This window comes from Phoca vitulina, unplaced genomic scaffold (assembly GCF_004348235.1).
Source record: "Phoca vitulina isolate PV1807 unplaced genomic scaffold, GSC_HSeal_1.0 scaffold40, whole genome shotgun sequence".
Taxonomy (NCBI): Eukaryota; Metazoa; Chordata; class Mammalia; order Carnivora; family Phocidae; genus Phoca; species Phoca vitulina.
Window position 1 is genome coordinate 252538 of NW_022589743.1, and position 19652 is coordinate 272189.

General features: G+C 39.8%; 1 protein-coding gene across 2 annotated transcripts; it reads left to right on the forward strand.

Annotated features, from left to right (window-relative positions):
* Positions 1–12596: 12596 nt before the first annotated feature.
* KRT10 (keratin 10) lies at positions 12597–15604 on the forward strand. 2 transcript variants are annotated; one of them, XM_032429025.1, is made up of 7 exons: positions 12597–12738; positions 12802–13226; positions 14019–14101; positions 14470–14626; positions 14716–14877; positions 14968–15093; positions 15383–15604. In XM_032429025.1, the coding sequence occupies exons 1-7, from the start codon at positions 12597–12599 to the stop codon at positions 15602–15604; spliced, it is 1317 nt and encodes a 438-aa protein (XP_032284916.1). The 2 variants fall into 2 exon arrangements, with proteins under 2 accessions (XP_032284916.1, XP_032284915.1); XM_032429024.1 differs by having other exon boundaries at positions 12597–13226.
* The last annotated feature ends 4048 nt before the right edge of the window (positions 15605–19652 follow it).

Consider the following 19652-nt stretch of genomic DNA (forward strand, 5'->3'; position numbering starts at 1 on the left):
AGTGATATAGAACACCAAATGATGGAAAATAAAGAAGCTGAGAAAAAGAGAGATAAACAACTACTGGATCACGAGGGCAGAATTCAAGAGATAAGCGATACCATAAGACAAAACAACATTAGAATAATTGGGATCCCAGAAGAAGAAGTCTGCCCCTCTCTCAAGATCTCTCTCTTGAGAGAGGGGCAGACTGTATATTGGAGCAAATTATAGCAGAGAACTTCCTTAATTTGGGGAAGGAAACAGGCATCAAAATCCAGGAAGCACAGAGAACCCCTCTCAAAATCAATAAAAATAGGTCAACACCCCGACATCTAATAGTAAAACTTACGAGTCTCAGAGACAAAGAGAAAATCCTGAAAGCAGCTCGGGAGAAGAGATATGTAACCTACAATGGTAGAAACATTAGATTGGCAACAGACCTATCCACAGAGACCTGGCAGGCCAGAAAGGACTGGCATGATATATTCAGAGCACTAAACGAGAAAAATATGCAGCCAAGAATACTATATCCAGCTAGGCTGTCATTGAAAATAGAAGGAGAGATAAAAAGCTTCCAGGACAAACAAAAACTAAAGGAATTTGCAAACACGAAACCAGCCCTACAAGAAATATTGAAAGGGGTCCTCTAAGCAAAGACAGAGCCTAAAAGCAACATAGACCAGAAAGGAACACAGACAATATACAGTAACAGTCACCTTACAGGCAATACAATGGCACTAAATTCCTATCTTTCAATAGTTACCCTGAATGTAAATGGGCTAAATGCCCCAATCAAAAGACACAAACTATCAGATTGGATAAAAAACAAGACCCATCGATATGCTGTCTGCAAGAGACTCATTTTAGACCCAAAGACACCCCCAGATTGAAAGTGAGAGGGTGGAAAACCATTTACCATGCTAATGGACACCAAAAGAAAGCTGGGGTGGCAATCCTTATATCAGACAAATTAGATTTTAAACCAAAGACTGTAATAAGAGATGAGGAAGGACACTATATCCTACTTAAAGGGTCTATCCAACAAGAAGATCTAACAATTGTAAATATCTATGCCCCTAACATGGGAGCAGCCAATTATATAAGGCAATTAATAACAAAAGCAAAGAAACACATTGACAACAATACAATAATAGTGGGGGACTTTAACACCCCCCTCACTGAAATGGACAGATCGTCTAAGCAAAAGATCAACAAGGAAATAAAGACTTTAAATGACACACTGGACCAAATGGACTTCACAGACATATTCAGAACATTCCATCCCAAAGCAACGGAATACACATTCTTCTCTAGTGCCCGTGGAACATTCTCCAGAACAGATCACATCCTAGGTCACAAATCAGGTCTCAATCGGTAGCAAAAGATTGGGATCATTCCCTGCCTATTTTCAGACCACAATGCTTTGAAACTAGAACTCAATCACAAGAGGAAAGTCAGAAAGAACTCAAATACATGGAGGCTAAAGAGCATCCTACTAAAGCATGAATGGGTCAACCAGGAAATTAAAGAAGAATTTTAAAAATTCATGGAAACCAATGAAAATGAAAACACAACTGTTCAAAATCTTTGGGATGCAGCAAAGGCAGTCCTAAGAGGAAAGTATATAGCAATACAAGCCTTTCCCAAGAAACAAGAAAGGTCTCAAGTACACAACCTAACCCTACACCTAAAGGAGCTGGAGAAAGAACAGCAAATAAAGCCTAAACCCAGCAGGAGAAGAGAAATAATAAAGATCAGAGCAGAAATCAATGAAATAGAAACCAAAAGAACAGTAGAACAGATCAATGAAACTAGGAGCTGGTTCTTTGGAAGAATTAACAAGATTGATAAACCCCTGGCCAGACTTATCAAAAAGAAAAGAGAAATGACCCAAATCAACAAAATCATGAATGAAAGAGGAGAGATCACAACCAACACCAAAGAAATACAAACAATTATAAGAACATATTATGAGCAACTCTATGCCAGCAAATTGGATAACCTGGAAGAAATGGATGCATTCCTAGAGATGTATCAACAACCAAAACTGAACCAGGAAGAAATAGAAAACCTGAACAGACCTATAACCACTAAGGAAATTGAAGCAGTCATCAAAAATCTCCCATCAAACAAAAGCCCACGGCCAGATGGCTTCCCAGGGGAATTCTACCAAACATTTCAAGAAGAATTAATACCTATTCTTCTGAAACTGTTCCAAAAAATAGAAATGGAAGGAAAACTTCCAAACTCGTTTTATGAGGCCACCATTACCTTGATCCCAAAACCAGACAAAGACCCCATCAAAAAGGAGAATTACAGACCAATATCCTTGATGAACATGGATGCAAAAATTCTCACCAATATACAGCCAATAGGATCCAACAGTACATTAAAAGGATTATTCACCACGACCAAGTGGGATTTATCCCTGGGCTGCAAGGTTGGTTCAACATCCGCAAATCAATCAATGTGATACAATACATTAACAAAAGAAAGAACAAGAATCAAATGATCCTCTCAATAGATGTAGAAAAAGCATTTGACAAAGTACAGCACCCTTTCTTGATCAAAACTCTTCAGAGTATAGGGATAGAGGGTGCATACCTCAATATCATAAAAGCCATCTATGAAAAACCTACAGCGAATATCATTCTCAATGGGGAAAAACTGAGAGCTTTCCCCCTAAGGTCAGGAACGCGGCAGGGATGTCCACCATCACCACTGCTATTCAACATAGTATTAGAAGTCCTAGCCACAGGAATCAGACAACAAAAAGAAATCAAAGGCATCCAAATCGGCAAAAAGAAGTCAAACTCTCACTCTTTGCAGATGATATGATACTTTATGTGGAAAACCCAAAAGACTCCACCCAAAACTGCTAGAACTCATACAGGAATTCAGTAAAGTGGCAGGATATAAAATCAATGCACAGAAATCAGTGGCATTCCTATACACCAACAACAAGACAGAAGAAAGAGAAATTAAGGAGTCGATCCCATTTACAATTGCACCCAAAACCATAAGATACCTAGGAATAAATTTAATCAAAGAAGCAAAGGACCTGTACTCAGAAAACTATAAAATACTCATGAAAGAAACTGAGGAAGACACAAAGAAATGGAAAAACGTTCCATGCTCATGGATTGGAAGAACAAATATTGTGAAGATGTCAATGCTACCGAGAGCAATCTACACATTCAATGCAATCCCCATCAAAATACCATCCACTTTCTTCAAAGAAATGGAACAAATAATCCTAAAATTTGTATGGAACCAGAAAAGAACCCGAATAGACAGAGGAATGTTGAAAAAGAAAAGCAAAGCTGGCGGCATCACAATTCTGGACTTCCAGCTCTATTACAAAGCTGTCATCATCAAGACAGTATGGTACTGGCACAAAAACAGACACATAGATCAATGGAACAGAATAGAGAGCCCAGAAATGGACCCTCAACTCTATGGTCAACTAATCTTTGACAAAGCAGGAAAGAATGTCCAATGGAAAAAAGACAGTCTCTTCAACAAATGATGTTGGCAAAATTGGACAGCCACATGCAGAAGAATGAAACTGGACCGTTTCCTTACACCACACACAAAAATAGACTCAAGATGGTTGAAAGACCTCAATGTGAGACAGGAGTCCATCAAAATCCTAAAGGAGAACACAGGCAGCAACCTCTTCGACCTCAGCCGCAGCAACTTCTTCCTAGAAATATCGCCAAAGGCAAAGGAAGCAAGGGCAAAAATGAACTATCGGGACTTCATCAAGATAAAAAGCTTTTGCACAGCAAATGAAACAGTCAACAAAACCAAAAGACAACCGACAGAATGGGAGAAGATATTTGCAAATGACATATCAGATAAAGGGCTAGTATCCAAAATCTATAAAGAACTTATCAAACTCAACACCCAAAGAACAAAGAATCCAATCAAGAAATGGGCAGAAGACATGAACAGACATTTTTCCAAAGAAGACATCCAAAGGGCCAACAGACACATGAAAAAGTGCTCAACATCGCTCAGCCTCAGGGAAATCCAAATCAAAACCTCAATGAGATACCACCTCAAACCAGTCAGAATGGCTAAAATTAACAAGTCAGGAAACGACAGATGTTGGCGGGGATGTGGAGAAAGGGGAACCCTCCTACACTGTTGGTGGGAATGCAAGCTGGTGCAACCACTCTGGAAAACAGTATGGAGGTTCCTCAAAAAGCTGAAAATAGAGCTACCATACGATCCAGCAATTGCACTACTGGGTATTTACCCCAAAGATACAAATGTAGGGATCCAAAGGGGTACCTGCACCCCGATGTCTATAGCACCAATGTCCACAATAGCCAAACTGTGGAAAGAGCCAAGATGTCCACTGACAGATGAATGGATAAAGAAGAGGTGGTATATATATATAATGGAATATTATGCAGCCATCAAAAGGAATGAGATCTTGCCATTTGCAACGATGTGGATGGAACTGGAGGGTATTATGCTGAGCGAAATAAGTCAAACAGAGAAAGACATGTATCATATGACCTCACTGATATGAGGAATTCTTAATCTCAGGAAACAAACTGAGGGTTGCTGGAGTGGGGGGTGGGGTGGGAGGGATGGGGTGACTGGGTGATAGACACTGGGGAGGGTATGTGCTCTGGTAAGCGCTGTGAATTGTGCAAGACTGTTGAATCTCAGATCTGTACCTCTGAAACAAATAATGCAACATATGTTAAGAAAAAAAAAAAAGAAGAAGATAGCAGGAGGGGAATAATGAAGGGGGGGAAATCGGAGGGGGAGACGAACCGTGAGAGACAATGGACTCTGAAAAACAAACTGAGGGTTCTAGAGGGGAGGGGGGTGGGAGGATGGGTTAGCCTGGTGATGGGTATTAAAGAGGGCATGTTCTGCATGGAGCACTGGGTGTTATGCACAAACAATGAATCATGGAACACTACATCTAAAACTAGTGATGTAATGTATGGTGATTAACATAACAATAAAAATTTTTTTAAAATGGATGAAAGACCTCAATGTGAGACAGGAATCCATCAAAATCCTAGAGGAGAACATAGGCAGTAACCTCTTTGACATCGGCCACATCAACTTCTTTCAAGATACATCTCCAAAAGCTAGTGAAACAAAAGCAAAAATGAACATTTGGGACTTCATCAAGATAAAAAGCTTCTGCACAGCAAAGAAAACAGGCAACAAAACAAAGAGGCCACCCACAGAATGGGAGAAGATATTTGCAAATGACACTACAGATAAAGGGCTGGTATCCAACATCTACAAAGAACTTCTCAAACTCAACACCCAAAAAACAAATAAGTCAAAAAATGGGCAGAAGACATGAAAAGACACTTCTCTGAAGAAGACATACAAATGGCTAACAGACACATGAAAAAATGTACATCATCATTAGCCATCAGGGAAATTCAAATCAAAACTACATTGAGATACCACCTTACACCAGTTAGAATGGCAAAAATGGACAGGGCAAGAAACAACAAATGTTGGAGAGGTTGTGGAGAAAGGGGAACCCTCTTACACTGTTGGTGGGAATGCAAGTTGGTACAGCCATTTTGGAAAACAGTGTGGAGGTTCCTCAAAAAATTAAAAATAGAGCTACCCTATGACCCAGCAATTGTACTCCTGGGTATTTAACCCAAAGACACAGATGTAGTGAAAAGAAGGGCCATATGTACCCCAATGTTCATAGCAGCTATGTCCACAATAGCCAAAGTGTGGAAAGAGCTGAGATGCCCTTCAATAGATGAATGGATAAAGAAGATGTGGTCCAGGGGCGCCTGGGTGGCTCAGTCGTTAAGCGTCTGCCTTCGGCTCAGGTCATGATCCCAGGGTCCTGGGATCGAGCCCTGCATCGGGCTCCCTGCTCGGCGGGAAGCCTGCTTCTCCTTCTCCCACTTCCCCTCTCTCGCTGTCTCTCTCTCTCTGTCAAATAAATAAATAAAATCTTTAAAAAAAAAAAAAAAGAAGAAGATGTGGTCCATATATACAATGGAATATTACTCAGCCATCAGAAAGGATGAATAACCAACTTTTACATCAACATGGATGGGACTGGAGGAGAATATGCTAAGTGAAAAAAGTCAAGCAGACATCCAAATGGCCAACAGACACATGAAAAAGTGTTCAATATCGCTCAGCATCAGGGAAATCCAAATCGAAACCTCAATGAGATACCACCTCACACCAGTCAGAATGGCTAAAATTAACAAGTCAGGAAATGACAGATGTTGGCGGGGATGCGGAGAAAGGGGAACCCTCCTACACTGTTGGTGGGAATGCAAGCTGGTGCAGCCACTCTGGAAAACAGTATGGAGGTTCCTCAAAAAGTTGAAAATAGAGCTACCATATGATCCAGCAATTGCACTACTGGGTATTTACCCCAAAGATACAAAAGTAGGGACCCGAAAGGCTACGTGCACCCCGATGTTTATAGCAGCAATGTCCACAATAGCCAAACTGTGGAAAGAGCCAAGATGTCCATCAACAGATGAATGGATAAAGAAGAGGTGGTATATATATACAATGGAATATTATGCAGCCATCAAAAAGGAATGAGATCTTGCCATTTGCAACGACGTGGATGGAACTGAAGGGTATTATGCTGAGCGAAATAAGTCAAACAGAGAAAGACATGTATCATATGACCTCACTGATATGAGGAATTCTTAATCTCAGGAAACAAACTGAGGGTTGTTGGAGTGGGGGTGGGGTGGGAGGGATGGGGTGACTGGGTGATGGACACTGGGGAGGGTATGTGCTCTGGTAAGCGCTGTGAATTGTGCAAGACTGTTGAATCTCAGATCTGTACCTCTGAAACAAATAATGCAATATATGTTAAGAAAGAAAAAAAGAAGAAGAAGAAAGTAGCAGGAGGGGAAGAACGAAGGGGGGGAAATCGGAGGGGGAGAAGAACCATGAGAGACGATGGACTCTGAAAAACAAACTGAGGGTTCTAGAGGGGAGGGGGGTGGGAGGATGGGTTAGCCTGGTGATGGGTATTGAGGAGGGCATGTTCTGCATGGAGCACTGGGTGTTATGCACAAACAATGAATCAGGGAACACTATATCTAAAACTAATGATGTAATGTATGGGGATTAACAACAATAAAAAAAATTTAAAAAAAAATAAAATGAAAGAAGTCAAGCAGAGAAAGTCAATTATCATATGGTTTCACTTACTTGTGGAACATAAGGAATAGCATGGAGGACATTAGGAGAAGGAAGGGAAAAATGAAGGGGGGGAAATCGGAGGGAGATGAACCATGAGAGACTATGGACTCTGAGAAACAAAGAGGGTTTTAGAGGGGAGGGGAGTGGGGGCATGGGTTAGCCCGGTGATGGGTATTAAGGAGAGCACGTATTAGGGAGGGCATGTACTGCATGGAGCACTGGGTGTTATACGAAAACAATGGATCGTGGATCACCACATCAAAAACTAATGATGTATTGTATGATGACTAACATAACATAATAAAAAACAAAAAACAAACAAAAAAACACCTTTCCTTTGTCCACACCCTCCCTGGCCATTTTTTTCCTCTTCGGTATACATTTTCCAACTTCTAACCATCCTTTCATTCTCTCATGTTTTGCTGGCCTACTGTGGGTTAGACAGCAGCTTAGGCTCTGAGAAGCAGATCACAGTAACAGTAATCAAAACACACATGTCTTAAGCACTTATTCTATGTCTATCAAACACTGTTCTAAATGCTTTACATTTTTTAACTCATTTAACTCCCACTACAACACTGCAGGGTAAGCAAAATTATCATTCCTTCTTTAGAAATGAAGAAACCGACATAAAGCCACACAGTGAGTTGTGGGGCGTGGGTTATAACCCCAGCAGTCTGGCTCCAGAGCCCACCCACTTAACCACTCTGCTACATTCACTGAAAAGCCTGCATGCAGTGGCCATATTTTTGTGGCTTCCATCACAGTGCAGTCCCAGAAGTTTCAGGAAAATTGTGTGACATGGGAGTGTCTGCAGATTTTAGAGCCCTGAATTTCAGATGTTTTCCAATGAGAAGCCATGGGCTTTACCAATATCTTAGCTAATTACTAATTACTGCCTAGTTACTTGGCTCTCTGGGAGGAGGGTACCAAATCCACCAGACAGTTGTACAACTTTCCACTTGGCTTTGACTCTGTGGGTGGTAATCACAAAGGCACATTCAGCAATTTACACAAAGTCACAGATCATTCAAGCAAAATATGTCTAACTTTCAAACTTTATGTGATAAACAGTAGAAAATTCTAAACATTTAGGTCATCAATCCTGCCATCTTGAGACATAACCTGCATTACCAGAGTCATCTTTCTGTAACTACCTAAATTACTCATTATATCTCAATTAATCAGAGAAAGAAACTTGCAAATCGAATTTTCAACTAGAAACTTCTAAAGAGAATTTTACTTGAAGCAAAATAAGGAAGAAACAGGAAAGATCCAAATCCCAACAGTGAGACAAGTCAAGCTGGTAACAAAGCTGAATCAACAACATGCTTTAAGAGCCCCAACCAAATTAACCCCATGAGCATAGCATTTATACCCGCCGTAACCATGATCCCAAATCCAGAAGCAATTAAAGAAGAAATTAATACACTGGATTACATGAAAACAAAATACAATAAGCAAAGTGGTCAATTCTAACATTGGGTATACATTGTGGACTACCCCCACCAAACTCCACTAAACCTCCCCCATGGAAGGATGCCAGTAGTTCCTAACTGCCAAATCAAGTCTTTCTTCAATCTCCTTTCTCCTTGACCACTCTGCAGACCAGCCCACTTATCTGGGTTCCCTCCTCCCTTGGCTTCCATGATCCTTCTTCCTCTTTCCCTATTACAGGTGCCCTCCTTCTCAGTATTATTCTCTAGCTCTTCTTCCCAGCCCCTAAAGTGGCCATCCCTCAAAGTTCAGGCTTAGACCTTCTGCTCATTTCTTTCTAAATTCCTTCCTACCTATCCTGAAGTCTGCTCTGATCTCTCTCCTGAACTGTAGTCCTATGAGCCTAACTGCTGAAAGACATTTTTACATGAATATCCTGGTATTAATTCAAATTCCCATCTTAAAACTAACTTCTCAAACTTCACTCTTCTTTCATTATGCCCTCACATACATCACACATCACACACACACACACACACACACACACACACACACCCCACAAGACTGCTGGAACCCCTCCTTACACTACTTCAACATCCTGTCCATGCCTCAAGTGTAGCCCAGATTACCCTAGATTATAATCTCTGATTTGTGGGTATGTTTGCTTCCCTCTCCAAGTAGACTGCAAACTCCTTAAGGGGCAGGAAATGTATCTTAATCACCTGTGTATCCCCAGGGAATATTGCAGGTGCTCAATAAAATCTGTTAAGAGAAATTAATAAATATAGATGATCTGTTCCGGCCAAACTGGTCCATTAAGAGTCTCCACCTGTTTGGCATTTTCATAGTCCCCACTCCCCAGAAGTGTCCTCTCTCTGCTGCTGCACCCATGGAAAAATCCTATCAATCCTTTACAAGACTCAGCTTAAATTCCACTGGCACCATGAAATCTCATCAGATGACCCTATTCCAGTAAGACTCCTTGCTCATCAGTCTTAAAACGACAGCTCAGTGTCATGAAAACAGGATCTTTGAAGCTACATAGGTCTGGTTCAAAACCAGCCTCTAGCATATGCTACTCTGGGCAAATTCCTAAAGCTTTCTAAAGCTTAATTTTTTTCAGCTATAAAATGAGGTAAATGATACCTATCATAGAGAATTTGGGGAGGATTAAAGAAGAGTAAACCATCTCGAACACAGGAGATGTTCAGGAAATGTTAACTCCTTTTCTCCACCCCACCTCCCTTTCACTTCATTTACCATTCACATGGTGTTTAGGTTGATAATGTATGTTTTGTCTCCTCAATTAGATTGTAAGGATTAGCAAAATCCTTAAGGGTAAGAGCTGAATCTCACTCATCTCTCTGTCTTCTAACTACCTATCAATGTGCCTTACAGAGACAAAATAAAAATCAACAGCAACAAAATTACAGTTACAGTGGATTATGGCAATCAAGTATAAATGGTGCCAAGACTAGAACTGACAGTCATAAATTTTCACCCAATTTAGCTGTAGAATTGTTACATGGCACCTCTGTAATTTTCACTCCTGCCAAGGGCAGATTTCAACAAATGACGGTACAAATTAAAACAGATCATTTTCTAGAGTATGCAGGTTAGTAAGTAATCTTCGATAATAACCTTAAAGGTGATTTAAATTAAATATTACAGTCAGTATTAAAAGAGTCTCTATACATGTATTTATCCCCATGTACTTTCATGCAACTGTTTCCTTTTACATACTCTTTAATATGATTGTAACAGATTTCTTCATACCACTTGTTAAATAACTGAAAATAGATTGAAATTCTGTCCTACCAAGGTTAAAAAAAAAAAAAGTAAAAGCTAATACTCAAGCAAAACTGGTAAGATCAAGATCCAAAATTTGTGATAATTGCAGGTAAAATCTATCAAAATCTCTCTTTAATTAAAATGGTTTCTTTCTGAATTGCTTTCATTAATATCAAGGCTTCAACATCCTTTCTGAACTTACTGGAATGCTTTTTTTTCTATCCTGATTCTTCCTCTACTACATGCTATCTTCGACAGGCATCAATTCCCATGGTTGGGTTTCATTATTTCTTTTAACCACTGCCCCACTTGCATGTGCTAACAAGTTGGAAGAGCTGCAGTGTGCTGGGTAGTAACCTCTAACAATCGGCTCTTCATTAACACTCCCAACCACATTCCCTTTCCCTGAAGAAACTATTTCTACAGTTTTCATAGACTGTGCAACTATAAATCTAATACAAAAAAGCAATTAGTAAGAGAAGAGCATGTGCCAAATACTACACAATTTCAATATTTTCTTGCTTCCAAGTACTTTTTGTTTTGTTTTGTTTTTTGCCCTATGGAGAAGCTTATGATAAGAAACGGAGGCATTCAATTCCATCAGATCAAATCCACCAGAGTAGAGTATATAGACACTTTGGTAGAGGAGGAAAGAGCCAAAAGCCAGGCATCAAAAGACCAAGTTTCTAATCTCAGTTCAACCACCTATTTTATATTATTAGGCAAAACCATAACCTCTCGCAGCTTCAACAACCTCTTTTATATACTAGAGATAATAATCACCATCCCTATTTCAGCAGCTTGTTTCAGAGATTATAAAATCACAGGATCACAAATGGCACTGTGTAATTATAAAATGTGTATATGATATACATGAACATATTTTTGAATAATAGCAATGTCATAGCCTATGGGTAGATAAAAAATAATTTTATATCATGTATTAAAGTCCTAATTAAATACTTCACTAGACAAACTGTTACACCAAATTCTACATACGGTGCATCCAAGGAAATTTTTTTTTTTTTTTTGAGAAACAGAATCTAGCTTGGATATATATGTTCACAGTCCAGATCATAATTGTTGGAGCAAGTATCATAGTATCATTCTCCAATCTGATGGGCATTGAGGAGGGCACTTGATGTAATGAGCACTGGGTGTTATCTGCAACTGATAAATCACTAAACTCGACCCCTGAAACTAACACACTAATTTAAATTTTTAAAAATCTGGATTTACATTCTTGCAAGCAAATTTTTAATCACAATCATAACATACCTAAACTCTCCCTTCTGGGATCAATCAAACTTAGAGTAAAGAAAGTACTGGAGGTTAGTTTTTCATGCTAAGAATTTCTGCATTATGGTCTTCAAATAAGCCTTCACTATGATGAACTTAAAAGTTAAAAAAAATCCGGAATAACTTCATGATTTTAGATTTTTTTTTAAGGTTAAAAAGAATAGCACCATTAAATTAGCGGATTCCTAAATCATTACTCACTTCCAACTCCCTAAGCAAAGTATCAATATACTTCCATTCTCCAAATAAATTAAAAGATTCCTTATAAATATATACACACACATTTCCTAATTGTGTTTTTATGGCTTTAACTTTTTATATGTGGCAACTTTTGAACTTTTGAAATTGTTTAGCATACGTTTTTTTCTTTTCTTTTTGGTTGCTTGCAATTTTCTACAAGATCTCCATTAGAGCATGATTCTGGCAGACTTTATGTTAATTGCTGTTCCAATTCATGAAAACTGTTTAAAACATGAATTTGAAAAAAAAAATCTTATTTCAACTATAATTCTGTAGCTAAAATTCTTTTTCTAAACTTTGCAAACATTCTGTGCAATCTAGGTTAGTGCTGAGAAAAAAACTGGATTTAAGTTGCTCAATGTTCTTCAAAAGGTGAAAAAGCATAATGAAACATAAGCTCATCTGAACAACACCCATTTTCAATTTCAACATAGTAAAACTCCTGTTTGTTCTTAGGGCAAATTCAAAACCATACATATTGGAATTGGTTATTACTGAAGATAATGTATGCAATCATAAGTAAAGATGCTAAATTGGCAAAAAGAAAACCATGCAAGTAAGCAAACCCTAACAACATGTGGGACACACCCTCTCAGTATATAAAGGCTTGTCACTGTCCTTGGTAGCAAGCATTCCCTGGGCTAAACAGCATCACCATGTCTGTTCGATACAGCTCAAGCAAGCAATACTCTTCCTCCCACAGTGGGGGAGGAGGAGGTGGAGGAGGAGGATCATCCCACAAAATTTCGAGCAGCAAAGGCTCCATTGGTGGAGGATTTAGCTCAGGGGGGTTCAGCGGTGGCTCTTTTAGTCATGGGAGCTCTGGTGGAGGCTGCTTTGGTGGCTATGGAGGATTAGGAGGAGGTTATGGTGGAGGTAACTTTGGTGGAGGCTATGGAAGCAGCAGCTTTGGTGGGGGCTGTGGAGGAGGCAGCTTTGGAGGGGGCAGCTTTGGAGGTGGCAGCTTTGGAGGTGGCAGCTTTGGTGGGGGCAGTTTTGGTGGGGGCGGCTTCGGTGGAGGCGGCTTCGGTGGAGGCAGCTTTGGAGGCTATGGGGGTGGATTTGGAGGAGATGGTGGACTTCTCTCCGGAAATGAAAAAGTAACCATGCAGAATCTGAATGACCGCCTGGCTTCCTACTTGGACAAAGTTCGGGCTCTGGAAGAATCAAACTACGAGCTAGAACGCAAAATCAAGGAGTGGTATGAAAAGTATGGCAACTCAAGCCAGAGAGAGCGCCGTGACTACAGCAAATACTACCAAATCATGGAAGATCTTAGACATCAGGTAAGGTTCATATTAAAAATCCAATTTTAAGCCTATTTTTTATCCATGTAATTCAAACAGATGAATCTAAATTAACCACAATGTAGCTATTCACTGTGTTTGCCTATGTTACTTTCTTGCTTCCAAAAACAATCCAGTCTTATCAAAGGTAAATATTTGTGATGAGATGGTCATTGAAATCTTCAGCACATGTGTTGCATATCTTACAGGATGGCGGATTACTGAGAATTTTTTAGGTTTTAATGAGTATATGAGTCCATAGCTAAAATACTAGATCATTTACAAATTCAGGAACTAAAAGAATTATTAAGTGAATCAAAACAAAATATTATTCAGATTGATAACAAAAAAAATATTCATTACCAATGACAAGTAACATGAATTCTCCAGGATGGAAATGGGATAGTTTGCCCCTAGAGAATTTGTGAGTTGTACCTACTGTGAGCCAGCCCAGAGTGTATTCCTTTAGAATATGTATTTAAAACAAATTAAACCGAAAGGTATGAGTCAGTCAAAAGTTGGCTGAAATACATGGAAATCACCCAGGATAAAAGTAGGGGAACACACATGCAGGAACACAGCTTATAATTGCAGTTAGTTTTCAGAAAAGGACAATACAGAAATAGCAAAGTATAGAAACTTCAAGAGAACGAATGACTCAAATTTAAGTATCTGGGTAATCCTGCAATATTTTATATTTTGTAAGATTTTGTAAGAGAACATAAAAATGCAGGTCATCTCTGCCACCATAAAAGCCATATCTGTATCTGATTTCTTTGCCTCTCCCTCCAGATCTTCCAGCTAACAAATGATAATGCCAATATCCTGCTTCAGATCGACAACGCCAGGCTGGCAGCTGATGACTTCCGATTAAAGTAAGCTAAGTGAACACGGCACAACACTGCTGTAACAGATACATGAGTTGCTTTTAACAATGACTTTGGACGCCCACAACAGCATTTACATTTTCTTGAGTTCATGCAAAGTTAAACGGTACTGGAGTCGTCAGAAAATGTTTCAATCTCAATATTACCTTTTGGGCAATATTAAAAGAAAAAAATGCATTTTAAAGTAACTGCTAAGCTTCTTTGCATTAAACCACTAATATCCCTATGTGAATTGGTATACAATAAATGTTGCCATGATAGGAACTCAACTCTATATTTGCTTCTTAAACAGTCTCAGCCCAAGTATACCTCCCATATGTAAGTTATATCCAGTATTTGTACTATGCGTTTTTCAGGTATGAGAACGAGGTAGCCCTGCGCCAGAGCGTGGAGGCCGACATCAACGGCCTGCGCAGGGTGCTGGACGAGCTGACCCTGTCCAAGACCGACCTGGAGATGCAGATCGAGAGCCTGACTGAAGAGCTGGCCTACCTGAAGAAGAACCATGAAGAGGTAATGCAAAAAGTTATACTTCCCCCAGCCAAGAAAAGGGTTCATTGTGGTCATGGTGCAGTCATTAAATTTTTCTGTTCCTCAAACAGGAAATGAAAGACCTTCAATATGTGTCCACTGGTGATGTAAACGTAGAAATGAATGCTGCCCCAGGTATTGATCTGACTGAACTTCTGAATAACATGAGAAACCAATATGAACAACTTGCTGAACAAAATCGCAAAGATGCTGAAGCCTGGTTCAATGAAAAGGTAATTCATCTTCCTTCATAATGAGGCCAGTGGACGTTTGGTTATCATTTCAGATTTTTCTCATCTTTTCCCCTGTTTTTAATACTCTAGAGCAAGGAACTGACTACAGAAATCAATAGTAACATTGAACAAATGTCCAGCTACAAATCTGAGATTACTGAATTGAGACGAACGGTTCAAGGTCTGGAAATCGAACTACAGTCCCAACTAGCCCTGGTATGTTAATAATTCTCTCTCTTGAAATAACTTCTATGCAACTCAAGAGAAAAGAGAGGGTAAGAAAGTAGAAATAAAATTGGAGCTCTTTGTTAACAGGAGAGAAGTCTTAGCGGCCCTGCTCTAAACATGCTTAAGTTAAAATGTTGCCATTGAACATAAAACACAAATTCTATTAATTTTCTTTATTCTTCTATTTGATGTCTTATTAAATGATTAAATAATCTTCACTGTATTTAACTGAAGAGTGAGGTCGCTAAGTCACCATCTATGCTCTCCTCTTTTTCAGAAACAATCCCTGGAATCCTCCTTGGCAGAAACAGAAGGTCGCTACTGTGCGCAGCTCGCCCAGATTCAGTGCCAGATCTCCTCTCTGGAGGAACAACTCCAACAGATTCGAGGTGAAACCGAGTGCCAGAATGCTGAGTACCAACAACTCCTGGACATTAAGATCCGACTGGAGAATGAAATTCAAACCTACCGCAGCCTGCTAGAAGGAGAAGGAAGGTGAATCATTAACATGTTTAAATTATCCCAATTGGTTTTATTGAATGTTCTAAATCGCCAGGTTTTTCCAAGACCCAAAGAAGTGCCAGAGGATGGGAGAAAGGGAGGAGAAGGGAGAAAGCAAGAAAAGGGCGTATGAAGCCACAGCTTCCACCCCCCATGGATATGATTCTTAGGGTCATGTGCAACATAAAACTGTTTTTAAGTAATGGGTTTTAGAATCCATACTTGACAGGGTTTTGGGGTTTTTTTCCCTCTCGAAACACGTTTTGCTTATTTTTAAAGTAACAATAACATGGAAAGCGACCCACCCTTTTTCAAAAAGTTAGTTAACCGAACGGGACCCTTCCTCCTGGTAGTTCTGGGCACGGCGGCAAAGGCGGTCACGGCGGCCAGATCCCCGGCGGTCACGGCGGCCAGTTCCCCGGCGGCCAGTTCCCCGGCGGCCAGTTCCCCGGCGGTCAGATCCCCGGCGGTCAGATGCCCGGCGGCCAGATCCCCGGCGGCGGCAAGGGCCCCGGCCACGGCGGTCACGGCGGCCACGGCGGCCACGGAGGCCACGGCGGCGGCCAGAGCCCCGGCGGCGGCCAGAGCCCCGGCGGCAGCAAGGGCTCCGGCGGCGGCCAGAACTACGGCGGCGGCATCGCCAACGGAAGTTACAAATCCTCGTCTTCTGGGTCGGTTGGAGAATTCTCTTCTAAGGCACCAAGGTCAGCAGAAACTAGCTGGGGTAATCAGAATTAGTTTTAACTTTCGGTGATGGTTTTGTTGCTTTTTTACGCTCTAGAGCTTTCTAAAAAATTAAAATCTCAAAGAAGATTCCCACTTGCATTTTTTAGCAAACTGTACTCTTGACATCCATCTTGAAGGAAAAATGTCATAGTCCAAGATGCTGTTGCTTAAACGTGGTTCGGAATTTTTTTTTAAGAACGTAAAAAATGAACTTTCTTTTTTTTAATGTAGTTGTTTTGTTTTTTTTTTAGAAATTTTGACTAATTAGTAAGGACCCCACAAATCGCTTAGTGTAAATTCTTTTTTTTTCATGACTCACATACAGATACTAACAAACCCAGAATAATCAAGACAATTATTGAAGAGGTGGCACCTGATGGTAGAGTCCTTTCATCTATGGTTGAATCGGAAACCAGGAAACACTACTATTAAGCCGCATCAAGAGGAAAGAGTCTCCCTTTACACAGATCATTATGTACAGATGCATGAAAAAATCACCAAAACACTTCAGTCTTAATGGTCTATGGAAATAGGTTCACTCCTTGAAAATAAGGTGTCTAAAAGGTGTTTTGTGGTTTCTGTATTTCTTCTTTTCTCTTTACCAGAAAGTGTTCTTTAATGAAAAAAAAAAAAAAACTTTCCTATTCTCATTCACTAATGAATTTCAATAAACTTTCTTACTGATGCAAGCTATCCAATCTGGTCAGAATTGTCTTTATTTAAATTAATTGATATTTTTAACCTTAAAGATTGATGAGCTATAGCCTTTGAAATTTGACTTATCCAGAAATTCTGAAGACAGAATTATTATCATTATGATTTCTCTATTAAATGTTTTAATCTTGTGGGTATGTTGGATCAATGTCAGTAATCTCACAGAGTGGAAAGTCTCTGAGACAGTCTTACTGTTTCTTAAAGATACACAATATATGGAAAACTCCCAGTGCTCTGGCTTTGAATTATTTCAATCCTGAAAATTCTAAAATATCTCAGACCCCAAAGGCAGTTATCGGAAGTTTCACATTTTCTGATTACTTGGCTTCTCACATTTACCTACCCTCATTTTCTTCCCATTCATTTCTGCCCAATGGCTATATAGCTTAAGAGATATCATCCACCACTTACCAGGCCAGTAAAATCGTATCACCCCAACAAAATTATTTGGTGTATATCAGATGAGCAGGAGAAACACTGTCAAGACATGATGATGCTAGTTTTACCAAAGGGACAACTAAGGTCCCTGCCTTCGCCAAACTCTGTCTAGTGATAAGGGCTAAAGACCTGGTACTTGTCAACCCAATCACATCCTTCAGCCACTAAGAACCCAACTGACATTACTTAGTACTCTGCTAGTATATGGAGTAGATGGATTTATTAAAGGCTGGATTTATTTGTTGCCCCTAAGATTACCTTGTGTTCCCTGGTAAATTCCTAGATTACCCATGTCTACCAAATAGCAGCCTTCCTCTGTATCCTTACTGATTTGAGCTTGTTTCCCCCAAGACCTGAGCCTTGGTCCCCAGGTCATTTACTTGGGACTCCCGCTGGGTAAACCCTACCCTCTACTCCAGACTGATGACCAGAGCCATATTTCAAAATGAATGGACTTCCGTATAGTCAAGGCTCCATGACCTGTCTAGCACCAAATATTACCGTAGTTTAGAAACTGTCCACTGTAGTTGGCATGTCTTTTTATGTGGATACCAGCCTCCCTTCTTGGGAGCCAGTCTCCTAAGCTTCACTGTTGGAAGTCCCAACATGCCACACTGCAAAACCCTAAAACAGAGATGATGCTGGGTAAGGCCTCTGGGCTGCCACTGTGTATATACTGACTGCTCTTCAGAAACACTACCTTTTCAAAATATCTAACAAAGTTAGCCAAGTCCTAGGATTTAGAGTAGCATTAATAATCTGAGATGGCCATTCTCCTTATTCTGAAGAAATAAGTAGTTACATATTCAATGATAAATATAAATATGTTACTGTGAGATAGTTGTGTTTGTTATTAAACTTTGTCTTTTTTCACCCATTCCCACCACCACCACCTGCCTAGCCCCCCACCCCAAGCCACGATCTCAGCTGGTCACAGTTTTTCATCTGTTGGGTGGTAACCCAAACCTTCATTTCTGAAAGGTCTAAATCATGGTAGTCCTGCTTCTTACCTTTCCGTCTTCCAATACCTTCTTAAACAATTATTTATATTACATTTTCTCTGATAAAGAACTACTTTTGGGGCACCTGGGTGGCTCAGTTGGTTAAGCAACTGCCTTTGGCTCAGGTCATGATCCCGGAGTCCCAGGATCAAGTCCTACAACAGGCTCCCTGCTCAGCGGGGAGTCTGCTTCTCCCTCTGACCCTTTCCCTCTCATGCTTTCTCTCACTCTCTCAAGTAAATAAATAAAATCTTTTAAAAAAAAAAAGAAGAAGAAGAACTACTATATGAATGTAAACTTATTGCAGTAATCATTTCTCTGTATAGGTAAGTCATTATACACCTTAGTGTGATATGTCAATTATATCTCAATAGAACTGAAAAAAATTTTAAATAGAACTTTCTGAACTGGACTCAAACTATAGTTTAATAAAGACAGTCTGTCTAAACAAGTTTAATTTTAACAAGGACATTGGTATTTATAGTTTAAAAAAATTATTGTTATAACTATACAGATCACTATTCTTACAACATGGATTTATCATGTAGCTGCTTAAAAAATCCTGTACACATTCTTACAAATTCTAAAGTTGTTACAGAGTCCCGCTGTTTAAGCAGGACAGCGTCCAGTGAGACTAGCAGAGCCAATTCTGGTACTCATGTGGAATCCTACTAAACAGCAAAAGTTTGTCTCACCAGAAGGATTTGCATCATGCTGCTTAAAGCTTTGCACAATGAGTCTGATGTCTGTGATGGCTCAATTTTGCTAGGGCATGGCGAAGTAACTTAGTTACGGTCAGGTTTATAAGGGAAATAGCTTGAGTAAGGTTAACTAAATAAGGTCCACCTAGTATCCCATCTACATTGCATCTGGAGAGTGAGAATTAGGGAAAGAGGTCATTTCTGGCTTTAAGCATCCATTTCAAAATCAACGGTTCCTGTTCTTCATATCCTGGCACTGGCATTTACAAATCATGTAATGTTTGGACAAGTTACTTCAACCCTTCTGAGTCTCAGTTTTCTTATCTATACAATAGGGACAACAGCTACTTAGAGATTATTGTGGGGATAAAATGAGTTAATGCCTATAAAACCCTTAAAAAATGCTCACCATGGAGTAGACACTGAAGAAACAGTATGCTATTTTCCACAGCGAAGAAAACCATCA

What these genes read in the sequence shown, in the direction of transcription:
- KRT10 (XM_032429024.1), top strand. Translation starts at nt 12,597, where the DNA reads ATGTCTGTTCGATACAGCTCAAGCAAGCAATACTCTTCCTCCCACAGT. An exon ending in AAGCCTGGTTCAATGAAAAG is followed by an intron (nt 14,878 to 14,967) that starts GTAATTCATCTT and finishes TTAATACTCTAG; the next exon opens with AGCAAGGAACTGACTACAGA. An exon ending in TACAGTCCCAACTAGCCCTG is followed by an intron (nt 15,094 to 15,382) that starts GTATGTTAATAA and finishes CCTCTTTTTCAG; the next exon opens with AAACAATCCCTGGAATCCTC.